This window comes from Danio rerio, chromosome 11 (genome assembly GCF_052040795.2).
Source record: "Danio rerio strain M-AB ecotype USA chromosome 11, GRCz13ab, whole genome shotgun sequence".
Taxonomy (NCBI): Eukaryota; Metazoa; Chordata; class Actinopteri; order Cypriniformes; family Danionidae; genus Danio; species Danio rerio.
The window spans coordinates 47,407,933-47,425,223 of NC_141031.1; the positions used below are offsets into that span (position 1 = coordinate 47,407,933).

Consider the following 17,291-nt stretch of genomic DNA (forward strand, 5'->3'; position numbering starts at 1 on the left):
ACTGCAGACCGGGGCTCCTCATCCGCTGACCGGACACTGTTGCAGCCCGTGTATGTGGAGTTTTACAGTATAATAATGATGGTTTTTATGTGCAGTGTTGGGCTTCTGGCTCTGCTGGTCTCGGTCCAGTGTTTGTCCCGCGAGCAGCTCTTCGATTATGGGACTCAGTTCGGAGACCAGATTCTGGATTCGGGACCGGATTCGGTTCACGAGCTCGAACTGGAGCAAACGCTGCACTTCTTCAAAGGGAAATTCGATAAAGTTTACGTGAGTAACTGTTCAATTGTTCAAGTTTGTCTTTCTTTGTAATTCAAGCAGAACATTTTATTAAAGTTTCATTACTAAATGCAAGTTGATGTATTTACTAACATAAACTAAACGTGAGCAGCTTTTCAAAGTAAATTTTTTCTTTCTTTTTTTTTTGGTATTTAAGCAAAACATTACAAATTTCGTTAGTTAACTTTTATGCATAACATACAAACGTTTTATTTAGCTAGAAAATATGCAAAACATTACAATAAAGTTTCATTAGTTCATGTAAGTTAGTGTGTTTACTAACATTAAGTGAATATAACTTCACAAAGTTCAAGTTTTTCTTTCTTTATTCTTTCTTTGGTGTTTAAGCAAAACATTACAATAAAGTTTCATTAATTAACATTTATGCAAATGATTATAAGGTTTATTTATTTTAAATATATGCAAAATTTTACAATAAGAATTCATTAGTTAATGTAAGGTAATGTATTTCATATTAACATAAGCTGAACGTGAGTAACTTTTCAAGGTTCAAGTCTTTCTTTTTTTCTTTCTTTGATATTTAAGTAAACCATTACAATAAACTTTCATTAACATTTATGCAAAAGATTAAGGTTTATTTAGTTAAAATGTATGCAAAACTTCACGATAAGGTTTCATTAGTTTATGTATTTAACATTAACATAAACTGAACGTGAGTAACTTTTCAAGGATTAAGATTCTCTTTTTTAATTTCTTTCTTTTTTAGGTATTTAAATAAAACATTAAAAGAAGGTTTCATTAGTTAAGATTTATGCAAAACAAGGTTTATTTTGATTAAATATATGCAAAACATTACAATGAGATTTTAATTAGTTAATGTAAGTTAGTGTAAGCTATTTACTAACATAAACTGAATGTGAGTAACTTTTCAAAGTCTTTCTTTCTTTCTTTCTTTCTTTCTTTGGCATTTAAGCAAAACATTACAATAAAGTTTCACTGATTAACAATTATGCAAAAGATTATAAGGTTTATTTAGTTAAAATATATGCAAAACATTACAGTGAGATTTCATTAGTTAATGTAAGTTAATGTAGACTATTTACTAACATAAACAAAACTCATTTGATATTTAAGCAAAACAACAATGAGGTTTCATTAGTTAATGTTAGTTAATATATTTACTACCATGAATTAAGTTTGAGCAATGGTTGTACAGCATTTATTAATCACAGTTCAACATTTACTAATGCATTGTGAAATCCAAAGTCATGCTTGTTGCTATTAGGTAATGAACTGTGACCTAACATGAACTAACAATGACCAACTTTATTTTCAATAGTTAACATTAACAAGCATGAGTACATACTGTACATATGTATTGTCCATAGTTTGCTTGTGTATTAATTGCAAGAAATAACCTGAACTTATAAGGTGTTACCCAATTATCACTCGTTTTTATTAATATTTCAAGAGAATAATTATAGTATACAGCAGCACCAATAATATGGTGTACAGCAGATTACTCCTAAAGCTTAAAATGTACTTAAATTAATTGCAATCATACAGATTGTCCTCAGTTGATCTCAAAATATAGTTATGTCTCCAAACCTAACAATAGAAGTTTAATATTTTTGAAAAATTTTAAACAAAAAGTAACAATACTTATTCAAAGCCTCGTGATTTCCAAAAATATTTACTGCAAAGACGGGTGGCAAAGTGTTTAGCACTGTCCTCACAGCAAGAAGGTCGCTTGTTCACATGCACTAAAGGGGAATTGATGAACTAAATTGGCCGTAGTGTATGAGTGTGTGTGTGTGTGTGTGTGTGTGTGTGTGTGTGTGTGTGTGTGTGTGTGTGTGTGTGTGAATATGTGTGTATGGGTGTATCCCAGTACTGAATTATGGCTGGAAAAGCATCCGCTGTGTAAAACATATGCTGAAATAGTTGGCGGTTCATTCCACTGTGGTGACCTCGGAAATAGAGACTAAACCGAAGGTAAATGAATGTATGAATTTACTGCAAGAATCCTTGTTATGACATTAAAGAGGCCCCAAAATACTCTTTATACTTTGCCTCTCTCCTTCAAACCTCAAGCTTTACTTACTTTACTTACTTACAGCTCAGAATTGTTTATGTCTGTTACACTTAATGGCCATATAACATTATTTCACTCATATTTGACTATGTATTGTGCCTGAAGTAGTCTGAAACATTAATAACCTGATGCTTTTATATAAATATTTTATTTCTGATTTGCACAGTTAAATAAGTCATTGCACATAAACCATCTAGATGTGTAAATAACCTCATAATTATTATAGATTACTAATGATTTCTGATTTTTAATGCGTGTGTATGGGTGATTCCCCCCCCCCCCCCCCCCCCCCCAGATAGAAAACACTGGGGGGAGATGTAAATATTTACTGGCGGTGTCTCTACTGATGTGGTTTCAGTGTAAATGTGCTCATCATCAGTCAAACATGTTTAGGTTCTGGAGGTGGTCAGAGATTTGCAGCTTTCTATTATTTCCTCAAGTGTTTAGCAGTGAACGCTTGTACTTTTCCTCTTTGAATAACCATCATTTATATAAACTGCTCAAAACACAACACATTGGCTGCGTCCGAAAGCGTCTACTACTTAGTAGGTACTGCATTGAATTTAAACGTACTACTCGGCCGTTAGAAAAGTACATTCTATACAGGGCCCTATCATACACCCGGCGCAATGTGGCGCAAGGCGCAATAGTCTTTTGCTACTTTTAGCTCGGCGCAAGGGTCATTTTGAGGCGTTGCGCCACGCTGTTTAAATAGCAAGTTCATTTGCGCTCAAATGTGGGCCCATAGGCGTTCTGGTCTAAAAAATCAGGTGTGTTTTGGCGCGTTGCTATTTTGTGAAACTGTAAATAGTCTGATCTTTAGACCAGAACAAAGTCAGTCTATTGTCTGGCGCAAAGTGCGCCTGGCTTACACACTACACACAAGAAGTAGAGCAATACGCAAATATCTTTACACATGAAAAATATATAATATCTTAAGGATATATATATATATATATATATATATATATATATATATATATATATATATATATATATATATATATATGTATATATATATATATATATATATATATATATATATATATGTGTATATATATATATATATATATATATATATATATATATATATATATGTGTGTATATATATATGTATATACACACACACACACACACACACACATATATATATATATATATATATATATATATATATATATATAATAAGGATATATACAGGATATAAATATAAATTATTAAAATATTACCAAACATATTAATTTCTAGCCTACATGAAGATTTAAAAACCACTGCCTTACTTTCTTCATCTCGGGAGGCTTTTTCAGTTCATTCAGTTTGCTTTTGTATAATGTTATTATTATTAGCAGTATTATTTATTACATCCATATTTATATTGTATGTTTTATATATGTTTTATTATGTTTTATTTAAAACAAGCTTTGATTTGTCCACCTGTCAAATTTTAGACCATATCGGGCACAGCAGGTGTATTTGAAAATAACTCAGTATTTTGACCATACTTGGTTATTATTGTTCATTTATTCGTTTGCTAAAAATTAGAACTGAATTTAGAAATAGTTTTGAAACAAATCTTTGCGCTTAACCAACAAAATTAATTATGTATAGGGTAATTGATGTCTGTGCGTAAATGTTTCCGTTGCAAAATTGTTCTAATATTAAAAGCATATTCTATAAAAAATACATTGTTTTCTGACCTTAAATGCTTTTAAACCTGCTGTAGGAGAATGCAAAGCAAAAACAGGACACTTTAAAATACCAAAATGACTTGCTCTGGTATGTTTCTTATGCTATTTGATGCATAGGTCAGAATGGAGTGCTAATATACAGCTGAAGTCAAAATTATTCGCCCTCCTGTGAATTTCTTTTTCAAATATTTCCCAAATGATGTTTAACAGAGCACAGAATTTTTCACAGTATTTCCTATAATACTTTTTTCTGGAGAAAGTGTTTTATTTCGGCTAGAATAAAAGCAGTTTTAATTGTTTAAAAGCCATTTTAAGGTCAATATTATTCGCCCCTTCAGCAATATTAGTGTTGGATTGTCTCCAGAACAAACCACTGTTATACAATGACTTGCCTAATTACCCTAACTTTACCCTAATTACCCTAGTGAAGCCTTTACATGTCACTTTAAGCTGAACACTAGTGTCTGGAAAAATATCTAGTCTAATATTAAGTGCTGTTATCAAAGAATTAAAACTATTATGTTTACAAATGTGTTGAAAAAGTCTGCTCTCCGTTAAACAGAAATTGAGGAAAAAATATACAAGGGTGGCTCATAATTCTGACCTAATCTGCAGTTTCCACTATCAGTGATGACGCAGTACTCAGTGCAGCCGGAGCATTTGGTTCTTATATACTAGCTGTCCAAAAACATCCTGTTGGAGTGACATCCTCCATATGGTCTGAGCGCTGATAGCGAACCAGTCCCTCCTTCTGGATCTCCTGCTGACTTAAGAGCTCCTTAATGAGCTTCAGACAACACTGGCTCTCAGAAACACAAGTCAAGAAGGTCTTTTGTCAGTCGTTCAGAAGACAGAAGTGCCTTTGTGTGTTTCAAGATGCGTCTGTGTGATGTCTTTGCTTTCTGTGTATCGCTGAGGTTTTGCCTGAGGCTTGTGAGCGTCATCAGCCAGCATAGTGAAGGGCTTTTTCTAAAGATGTGGGAGTTTTTGGCAGTTGTTCCCCCAATTTCTTGTGTAATTATGAGGGTTAAGCACTGCATTTTTGTAGGCCTGTTGCAATAATTAATATATCAACAGATAGACATGACCTCAATCATCAGCTATATCAAACAACACTTTAGCTGACTTTAGATTTATGTATGGGATATATATATATATATATATATGTATATATATATATATATATATATATATATATATATATATATATATATATATATATATATATATTTTTTTTTATATATATATATATTAATATTTTATATATTTATATTTTATATAGGGATTGGGGGTTTTATTTTCATATAATAAAAGGGTTGGGTCTTTATTTTCATATATTATATGGTCAAATATCCGCATCCGAAAATATTATAAGGGCTGTCAACTTTAGGTGAAAATCATCAAAAATGCTGGCAACTTTAAAAAGAAATGCGGTCAGAGAAAAAGTTAATAATAATTTTTGAAAAGTTCGATTTTTCCATGAAAACTTATGTCTAACAGCAATAGCCTACTTATATTTTGAGCATTAGAATAAACTTATAGATTTAATATGTGCTAATTTTGATGCTTTCAAGAATAAGATTCAGAATTTAAGAATGAAATAAAAGCTCCTTAATTATATATTTTTTTCTCTCTATTTAAAAACATTACAGCAGTAAAAGATGATCTACACTTATTAGCCCCTTTCACACAGTCATACCGGTAAATATCCGGAAAATTTCCGGAACGACTTTACCGGTATATTTAAAAAAGTGCTGTTCACACAGGCGAGGACGTTACGGAAATTTTCCGGAAAAGAGCATTCACACATCCATCGCAAAATGCCAGTAAATTCTGACATCATTTGTAAACATTTGACTACATTACAAACTCTTCGGATGGATCAGTATTGAGTACAACTCCAATGAAAACATATAGAGGATCACTTTCGCATGTCGAGATGTTCATGATATGCGTGTGTGCTGGCGCTATGGGCGCTCACGGGCACACGCAAAGCTTGAAGGTAAACAAACAACGGATTATCATAAACATTTTATCGATGATTATTTACACAATTGGCATTAAGAAGGAACATAGAAACATTATCTGACTAACATCTAGCAGTTAAAGGTGTGTGGAAAAATATTCAAAGGCTTTTATTCTCATAAACCGCGCGCACGTGAATGCGTCTGACTGTTCTGATTGGCTAAAGCAGGTGTCTCACGTCAGCACGTTCTAGACATGCACACGCTCTTTCCGCCAATCTTCCTTCTGCATTCACACAGCGCAGCATTCCGGCAAATTACCGGTAATGTTACAACTTCTCTTTCCGGAAAATAGCCAGAACAAATTTACCCGTATTTTCAAAAAGGGCCTGTTCACACATACAGACCTTTCCGGAAAATTGCCGGTAATTTTCCGGAAAGGTCTGTATGTGTGAAAGGGGCAATTGAGAACTTCTCAGGCAGATTGCACATATTTGATTGGTCAGTTTTGGATTTATTATAAATAAACTGATCTAAGATATAGATAAACTGATGGTGGAAACTGATGGTGGAGTCTCATATGCTCAGAAAACCTTGTCATTTCCTCAGAATATCCACTTAAAGATGCAGTATGTACATTTGACACCCAGTGGTTGAACTAGGTATTACATTCCTGCATCAAAATAAGCGCAGGTTTACATTTACATTTACATTTAGTCATTTAGAAGAAGCTTTTATCCAAAGCGACTTACAAATGAGGACAAGGAAGCAATTTACACAACTATAAGAGCAACAATGAATAAGTGCTGTAGGCAAGTTTCAGGTGTGTAAAGTGTAAGAAGCAAAACATCAGAGACAATAACTTTATTTATCATGCACTTTATTGATTTACATCTTTGCAGACTGTTTACATTTAAGGACATCTACATTAAAAAATGCAAATAAGATATTTTGTCAGAAAGCTCAATCATTTTCCCGATTTGTAATGCCATAGAAGTCAAAATTGGTGCAAAGATGGTCATGTTTGGGACACACAAAAAAACTACCAAATTCTTGATTTTTGTCAGTGGGGGTGAAAAAAATCCAGAATTTGTCAGAGACCGTCTGTAGGTGTGTCTGTGACTTAAAATAAGCTCTTCCTCCTGTCCTGCTGTGGTCCATTCATTTCTAACAGCATTAGCATTCCCAATGGGCCATCTTTAACAAAGGTTGCCACGTTACCTGCTCTGAACACAATGAAAAGGTAGGAGGAGGTCTGATTCCCACCAGAACTTCATTTAGGGTTCAGGATTAGGCTGAGCTCTGAGTTTATCTTGGGATTGTTTGAGATTGGAGTCAACAGTGAAACATATGGGAAGTGTTTTCTTGAGTTGGTGAGTCTTGCTGGAGGGCTGTGGGTTGTGGAGATGTAAATCCTGAGGTAGAAGTGTGAGAAATATCAGTTTTCTGTTAATGGAACAGTTATTTTTACATTTAGACATAAAACAAAGTTGAGTATTTGATTTATCATGCTTTTATGACTCACTTAGTGTAATATTGCACAAATATGGAAGAAATACATATGGAAATCTGATTTATAGCATATATATATGACATTATAACTAATACTTTTGAACATATATGTACATATTTGTAATTCTAATGATTAAAAATATATATTTAATCGACTATATGTTGCATCTTGTATTTTTATATCTGTTAAATCCAAACATTAACTTGTATGGATGAACATGAATGTATGATTTACACACACACACACACACACACACACACACACACACACACACACACACACACACACACACACACACACACACACACACACACACACACACACACACATATATATATATATATATATATATATATATATATATATATACACACACACACACACACACACACACACACACACACACACACACACACACACACACACTGTTTATTTTTTTCCCCAATTTCTGTTTAATGGAGGGAAGATTGTTTCAGCACATTTCTAAGCATAATAGTTTTAATAACTCATCTCTAATAACTGATTTATTTTCTCTTTGTCATGATGACAGTAAATAATATTAGACTTGATATTTTTCAAGGCACTTCTATACAGCTTAAAGTGACATTTAAAGGCTTCACTAGGTTAATAAGGGTAACTAGGCAGGTTAGGGTAATTAGGCAAGTTATTGTATAACGATGTTTTAATCAGAAGATTATCGGAAAAAAAATTAGCTTAAAGGGGTTAATAATTTTGCCCCAAAAATGGGTTTAAAAAAAAATAAAAACTTCTTTTATTCTAGCCAAAATTAAACAAATAAAACTGTTAAAAATCATTTGGGAAATATTTAAAAGAGAAAAAAAATCCAAAGGGGGCTAATAATTCTGACTTCAATATATATATATATATATATATATATATATATATATATATATATATATATATATATATATATATATATATATATATATATATATATATATATATATATATATATATTTAACAATATGCAAAAGATGAGGATGCTTATATGGCCAAAATTATGGTGCAATTCTGATTTCTTGCAATGTAAAACAGTGAGATCTTTAAAACATTCTATTTAGACTATTAGAAAACTTTGTAAACAACTATGGCCACTCTGTATGTCCAATACTATGCAAGTAAAGCTTATATTTAGGTGCACCCAAAGCAGTTTTAAAATGTTTAATGTTACACAATAATGTCTAAGACATAATGCATGTTCCTCACAAGATTTAAGACACTTTTGAGCAGGCGTGTCCAAACTCGGTCCTGGAGTGCCAGTGTCCTTGAGAGTTTAGCTCCAACCCTAATCAAACACCCCTGAACCAGCTAATCAAGCCCTTACTAGATATACGAGAAACTTCCTGGCAGGTGTGTTGAAGCAAAGTTGGAGCTAAACTATGCAGGACACCGGCCCTCCAGGACCGATTTTGGACTCCCGTGTTTTAGAGACATTTCACCGCTGAGTAACAGAGAAACTAAAGGTTCTGGAAAAAAAGCTTTTCTCTAAAGCCTGATGATCATTTTTGATACTCACTGATGGATAATGCAGTAAATGTGTGCCGTTTTAGTCCAGCTGAATTATTTCTACATCAAGGTTATTAGTATGTTTAGATTTGTTGAGCCTTTTTAGTCCAGCTGAAATATTTCTAACTACATCAAACTTATTATGTTTTTAAGAATTTGAAGATTAAGACATTTGGCAGCTAAAAAGACACATTTGTATATTTATACTAAAAGATATGTGTAAATAAAGATATGATGGATAAAGTAGGAGCTTGTGTGTGTTTTTCATCAAGTGTTGATCATGTCGATCCTCCTCACAGGAATTTGACGAATGCAATAAGGCCCGGTCTGTTTGTTCTGCAATATATTTCTCTTGATCTTTGTTTCCCGTGGTCCTGGAGCTCAGGTCGAGGTTGTGTTGTTTCAGAGCGTGTCTGAGCTCCTCCAGGTGGCTTTGATATCTCCTGTCCTCCCCTGAGGCCATGCATGCTGTGTGAAGCAGCTGCAAAGAAAGAAATGGTCTTTGCTCACATCTAATGACCTTATTCTTTATGTAAAAGCAGGCCATCGCTGCCATTGGAACATTATCGGAACGCTCGCATTCATTTCCGTTCATTTGTAGGCTTAAAAACAGCTTGTTGTGCAGCTATATATATACACAGCAGGAAAATAAGTATTGAACACGTCAGAAAACCCATTTCTAAAGGCGCTGTTGACTTGAAATTTTCCCCGGATTTTGGAAACCAAAGAATCTAATTGATTTACAAATGAAGTTATGCGTAATAACATGACATAATGCAGGGAAAATGTATTGAACACATGAAGAAAGGGAGGTGTAGTTTGGCAGTGAAAGCCCAGACAGCTGCTGAAATCTCTCAGTTTTCTTCAGCAAGCCTCTGCTCTTCCTCAGTGTAAATGAATATCAGCTGCTTCAGTCCAACATCTACATTAGCAGGAGGATGAAGATGAAATCATTTCAGTAAGACAATGATCCAAAACACAGACAAAGACCCTCAGATGCTTTCAGTGAAAGAAAATCAAGTTGTAGAATGGCCCAGCCAATCACCTGATCCGAATTCAATAGAGAATACAGAATAAAGCTCAGATTTGATAGACGAGACCCACAGAATTATTATTGTTTTAATTGATGCACATCTTGGTGTTTGCATTAAGCATTTTTTTCAGAAAAACAAGAATGGATCCCACATTTTATCAAATTTCGCAGAGTTCCCAGAGGTAGTATATCTTATTCTTTCCAAATGTAAAGTGGAGGTGAGTCCGAGAAGCCAATCAGAAGGCCTAGCATTTTTTTTTCCAAAAACAAAAGATATCTTTTTTTAGCTATGATCATGCCCAGGGCTTGACATTAACTTTTTGGATCACCAGCCACTGTGGCTAGTAGATTTCCAGCATTACTAGCCACTCGCCATTTTCACTGGCCACACTTTTCTTGTTGGGAAAATATATTTTATATGCATAAATTTGACTTCGGCATGCTTACATGACTTGATTTAGATGTTATGTTATGTCCACATGCCTCCTCATTCATTTCACTTCTTGTGTGTGTTGTGTATTAGCTTGCACAGTTTGCATGAGCAAATGGTTTGTGTCGCAATGCAATCAGTTTTCATTTCACACGACCTTTTACGGCTCAAAATTAAGGATTTACCAAATATATCTCTGACCACACCAAATAAGTATTTATCCGCCACAATTTTTAATGTGTCAAAACAAGGAAAATATAGCTGAATAGGTGCACTATTTTTATTCAACAAAACTTTTCTTTAAACAAACATTACATTTAAAAAATAATTATTGTCATGTATCTAAAATATGCACAGTAATCTGCCCTGGCTAAAAGTCCCAGATCAGCAGTTAACTACACATAAACGAGGAGTAATCTCCCATTAGAGCAATGTTATTGTAAAAAAACACATATATAATTAAACCATATTAACAAAAATAACTGTAAGCCAAAGAAAGCAGGTGAAACATACAGTGTTTGATAATTAAAGGATGTTCACGTGCACACAGTTAATATAGGCCTTTTAATAATCTGTTCAAAGAATAATTAAAATGAAAGCAGTGACCACTGCTGCTTACGAAACAGTGTGTATTTTTTTATCTTGAGCTCTTGAAAGCAGCAGGACTGTCTGTGGGTGAACGATCATCGCTCTTTGTCCAGTCTATTTCAAAGGGAACCGATCGCAGAAGTTGCGCTTTCTCTAGCAGGGCTCGAAATTGCGACCATTTTGGTCGCATATGCGCCCGAAATTTTATCTATGCACCCTTGAAATATATTTGGAGCATTTCTGCGAGTGTTTAAAATTGTAGTGTGCGACCAATTTTTACTGCAAAATGTTCAGCACATGCGCAGATTCGGGAGACATTCACGCAGAATGCATCTCTAAGCTCTTTGTCGGCACTTGAAACGCGAAACGCAGCGCTCAGGAATGGTTTAAAACAGTTGTCATGTCAACTTGCTGCAGTAAACAAATCCAAGTTCGTAATGCTTGCCCCGCCTTCGCGCTCTTCTTATTGGCCCACCACTGCTCTAGCACTGAACGCGAATGATTGGTTAATATCAGCTGTCAATCACTCAGTGCCTTCTGACTTGGGATGACAGAGAGAGCTACTACCGCGAAAAATTGTAAAGCGCTGAAGATGAGAATGAAGATAACATAACACTTGACAGATTTTGTTTTAGAAACCATGGCATCTACAGTTACAAATAATGACACATCTCACTAGTTATACCGTTAACACGTTAATTCAAGCAGTGCGTGCAGGGCCGGTGAGCGCTCCGTGTATGCTTTGGTCACTAAGTTATGTTATAAAAATCTATTTTCTTTACGCTTGCATATAACGTTATATATGAATTTTTTTTGCTTGTTAGTTTGATTAGTGTTGATTTCAAATACAACCAATATGTTTGTAGAAAACTTGTAGTAACGGTGCTCATAATTGGTGGGTGCGACTAAATTTTGGCTGATGCGCCTACATTTTTAAAGTTAGGAGCAGCGGTGCTACCAAGCAAAAAGGTTAATTTCGAGCCCTGTCTAGGCATGGTTGGTTTGCGCGAGTAAACAGGAGTGCGCGCTTTTTAACAGTCGCATTACCTATGCGCACGAGTGATCATCCTCTCGTTCGGTATTTACCTTCATTTTTTTTTTTTTGCTGTTTTGCTCCCGCGAACAGTTATTTTTGTTAGTCGTGCTGCTTCTCGATTCTAAGATCACATTTGCCCGAATATTGGGCCATGCTTATTGTCGAACCATGGAGTTTTCCAACCAGCCAAAGTGGCTAGTGGAGGTGTCTGTCTCACCCGCCAGAGCTAAAATCTTCCCGTATTTGGCGGGTTGGCGGGTGTTCATGTAAAGCACTGATCATGCCATACTGAACAGGTAACCGTACATTTCTGTTGAGGGTTTCAAGAAAAAACTAATTTTAGTTGTAAAAATGAGTATGAACCCTGTCATTACAAGATGCAAGATCCATAATATTGGAATGGTTTTACTTATAATATTCAAGACTGTACTGTTTTATTGCAATATATAAGATTATTTTGTGAACGCTAGTTTTTGAAATAAAAGTTAATGGTAAATTTAAATCACAAACATCTTGAATTGTATTTATTTATTTGCTTAATTATGTTCTTAGGTTCTTTGTTATGTCAGACAGAAAATAACACAGTAAATACAATATAATTAATGCTGATACATACAAAACATGCCATAAAATTCACGCACTGATTCCGTTCACCAAACAATAAAATATCAGGATCATTTTTAATTAGAAAGCTGTTTAGTCTTTATTTACATCATATTGTAGGTTTATTCCTCTAGTTGATTTTATGTTGACTCAATTAACCATTACTATGAGCGGTAGAAACAGTGACACAAACAAGATCTTATGACTATAGTGGAACTTAAAGAGGAAACTGTTGTGTAATTTGAGACAAGTGAATTATTTTGACTAGAAACAGGAGACGACCTCCATCAGATCGCAGCAAGTGACCCAAGAAAAGTGTGCTAATCCTTTAAAAACGTTTGTTTCAGCTGTCAAAGCCTCTTTTCTCGTCTCCATCAGACTCCATCAATCCGTTCATCTGCTCAAAGCACTCATGCACAGTTATCAGGGTTTCACAGGAGTTTCTCTTTGTGCTCTGTGCGTTTGAACAGCTTTGAAGAGCATCAGCCATAACATTAAAGCCTTCTACTACTACAAAGATTGCAAGGTCAAGGAGAATGCATTTGATTTCCTGACGATAACAGCCGGCAGACTGTGTTTGAGTTTGTCACTTTGGTGTAAAAATGTCATTCTTTGAGATCCTAGTCTGGCTCTTGTAAAGGAGCTGCTGTGCTTTGTTTTTTCCTATCCTGTTTGTGTTTGCATTGCTTGCTTGAAGGAGACTTTCTTTCACATTTTTGGCTTCCCTGCAGTTTTGCTTTAAGTCGATGCCAGAACCTCGTTAAAGAAAGGCTTTTATGCACACAAACACACACTCTTTAAACTGTGTTGGCACTCAGTGAACATCTCCATTAGCAAAGAAAGATCACAGAACAGCATCTCTGCTGCTTTTATGAGGCGTCAGGTGAGATGTTGTGTCTGTTTATACCGGAAAAAACATACAAGTAGTGCAGTTTTTTTTAAACAAGCATTAATATCTGCATTGCTGTTCATTCTCACACTTTATAATTGTTTAGAAGTATGTCTTCTTGCAATATGCATGACATCTATCGTTTTCAAGACGTGATTATGTTTGCATTACAATATACAATATGCTACACTTTTTGATTGCAGTTTGCAAGAATGATTAACATTTTAATTAAAATATTTCAGTATATCTCTGTTTTTTGAAGTATAAATATGCTGATTTTGTTGCAATATGCATACAAATGCAATCTTTTTCTTACAAGATGCATGCAATAATGTTTTTTTTTCCTCCAAAATGCAAGAATATATAAAAGTTTTACTAATATTTAGGACTGTGCTGTTTTTATGGTATTGTAAAAGATTATGCAGCACTTTTATCGTGAGATGCAACAATATGCCTCACCGTTTTTGTTATAAGATGCATGCAAAAGATAAATCTACATTTTTAATAAAATATATGTATTATGGAGAAACATGCTCATTTTGTTGCAATATGCATGAAAATACAAGATTTTATCACAAGATTAAGCTGCATGCAATATGCAAAAGTGTTTTTCAAGACTGCACTTTTTATTATATTGAAAAGAAATCAAGTATTTGTATTGCAAGAATATGCAAGAAAGTTTCTTGGAAATGTGAGAAATAAAAAAAATAATGCAACAACTTTAATGAAGTATGCATGGTGTCTGCAGGGTCTTAAGTTAAAATGTCTTTAAATGACTATAATTTCAAACACAATATTTTAACCCTTGAAAAAGTCTTAAATTCACTAAAATATTGTGTTCTACGACTTAAATCATTTTAAACAGGTCTTCAATTTCTTTTGTTCATGTAAAGCTACCCTATGTATTTATTAACTCTATATACTATTCATTCATTCATTTATTTTCAGCATAGGTCGTTCATTAATCAGGGGCCACCACAGCAGAATGAACCGCCAACTTATCCAGCATGTTTTTATTTCCAGCTGCAACCCATCACTGGGAAGCATCCATACACACTCATTCACACACATACACTATGGACAATTTTAGCCTTCCAAATTCACCTCAACCACATGTGTTTGGACTGTGGGGGAAACCAGAGCACCCGGAGGAAACCCACGACAACACGGGGAGAACATGCAAACTCCACACAGAAATGTCAACTGAGCCAGCCGAGGCTCAAACCAGCGACCTTCTTACTGTGAGGTGATCGTGCTACCCATTGCGCCCCTGCGTCGTCCTCTATTTACCAATATGGATTATTTATCTTCCTTATAATAACAGTTGGCTCTAGGTTCTTGGTGAGGATGCATATATCATGAGTTTGCTTGTATTTATGCATTATTTAAAATATGTGGCTAAGAATTTGAGTTTTAAAGCGGCTAGTTAAAATATTTTCCACTGGCCAGTAGAAAAAATCTGTAGCAATTTGCTCTGTTCACGAATAAAATTTAATTCATAATAAAAGTCATTAAAAGTGTTAAAATTTGACTTGGTGACACCTGCAGAAACGCTGCTATGGAAGAATATGTCAATATCCAAGAGTATGCTATTTTTCCATTGCAGTTTTGCAAGAATACACTCTTTTTATTGCAAAGTCGAGAATATCACAGACTGTAAAAGATATGGACGTAGTGTCCGTGACGTCACCCATAGGTTTTTGAAGAACCCAAAAGAAGCTACCAGTAGGCGTGGCCAGCCGTCGCCATTTTGTTCGCGCGTCATCACACCGACCGGGGGATACCAAACAAGGGCAAAGAGGCGGAGCGTGAGCGGACCTACAGACGCATGCTGCCATGTTTCTTAGACAGATTTTCCTAACACATCGAGCCACTAAACATTGTTCTTATGACGTTTTTCTACAGGAATAAAAGGCTATTTTATTAGGCTATTGATGAAATCCAGTATAGCGCTATTTGACAACACTTCAGATGACTGTTCTAGAGCCTACAGTTAATCAATCTGTCAGATTCTAGAGTGCATTACAGCTTTAAAGAACAATATAAATGATCTTAAATAAAGCAAATACATGTATAGAGATGGTATATAAGTATATAATTTAACTCACCTGGGAAATGGAGGCCTCGTGAATGGTTTGTGAGCATAATTAAGTGCACACAGCATGCTATAGTATCTGATAAATGTAGGAAATAATCCCAAAAGGTGACTGACTGTGTAAAGCCACATAAAACAACACAAAAATATGATTAATATGCAGAGCTCAGCAGCTAATCAGCAGGAATCAGCTGAGGTGAAGTGATGGCTACCAGCGAGACCTATCTGTCACTCAAGTGGCCACTCCCTTAATTATGCAGACTTAATCAAAGCTAATATAAAGGAAACGGATGAGTTATAAAAAAAATTCACCCCCACACAGTTGATGAAGTCATGAAGGGTAATATTAGCTATATGCACCAAAATCGTTCTTTGTAGCAGGCTGTAAACAGCTTTATTTCTGCTGTAAAGTCGGCCATTTTATCAATGGGGTCGATAGAAATCTGTGGAGCCAGGAGTAGTGGAATTTTGATCAATTGCAGTTTCAGTTACTTCCGTATTTGCTTCACGAGGGAGAGCGGGAGGTTGCTGCTTTGAGAATCTCCATTTTATTTATGCATTATCTATATTTTATCTATATTTTTCCATTTGCATTATGCAAAAATTGGCAAAAAGATGTATAACTTTTTCTGCAATATGCACAATGCAAGTGTATGCAGTTTTTTCTGCAAGTTGTGCATTGTTTCTATTGCATTTTTAATATTTTCATCACATGCAGCATGTTGCATATGTGGTTATGTTAGCTCTGTACTCTAGTCTCTAGATAGATTTTTCACTTCTCCTGTGAAACATTAGGCTGAAAAACACAAGATTAGTTTGTGGAGATCATGGACTGGGTCTCTTTATAGCACTCAGGGTGCGGTTTACTTCACAGCGGTTTTATTGAGCTTAACAAGTGTTCAACAGATCCAGATTGCTTTAGATCTGTGTTTAATTATGCTTTCTGTTGTTTTCTGCATTCTCTGCAGGTCAGCACCAATGGCTTCATATCTGTGGCTGAACCCAGCACTGAGTCTGACTACCTGGGGAAGATGCCGGCCAAGTTTGGCATGATCGCAGCATTTCTAGGAGATCTGGACACAGGCGACGGTGACGGTAAAGTCTTCTTCAGGCAGGATAAAAGCCCTGATGTGCTCCAGAAAGCTACAGAACACATCAGGCAAGCGTTTCCTTCAGAAGACGAGACTGAACCCTCTCACGTCATCATCGCAACCTGGGAGAACGTGACGCCGCAAACTGAACGAGGAAGAGGAGATGAGCTTGAGTTCACGGTACATGCAATGCCTTTTCAGTCACACTTACACACTTGATCCAAATATCTCATAACTCTTACATCAAGAAGCCTTTTTTCAGACAGGCAAAACATATAGGGCTCTATTTTGACCATCCATGCGCAAAGTGCAAAGCGCAGGGCGCAAACGCATTCAGGGCGTGTCAGAATCCACTTTTGCTAATATAAGGACAGAAAAATTCGCTTTGCACTGTGGCACATGGTCTAACAGGGTTGAGCTTATTTACTTAATGAGTTATAGTTGTGTTTGAGAATAAACCAATCAGAGTCTCATCTCATATTCCCTTTAAGAGCCAGCTGCG

At 35.2% G+C, this 17,291-nt stretch overlaps 1 protein-coding gene across 7 annotated transcripts in view; it reads left to right on the forward strand.

Annotated features, from left to right (window-relative positions):
* The window catches only part of nid1b (nidogen 1b), a 57,957-nt gene continuing 40,666 nt past the window's right edge, over positions 1 to 17,291 (forward strand). For all 7 annotated transcript variants that reach the window (XR_015502020.1, XR_015502021.1, XR_015502022.1 and 4 more), the window contains 2 exon segments: positions 1 to 267; positions 16,667 to 16,969. Coding sequence is in view for 3 of the 7 variants with exons in the window: in XM_087272600.1 (XP_087128726.1) it covers positions 76 to 267; positions 16,667 to 16,969 (495 nt within the window). In the remaining 4 variants the exon portion in view is untranslated.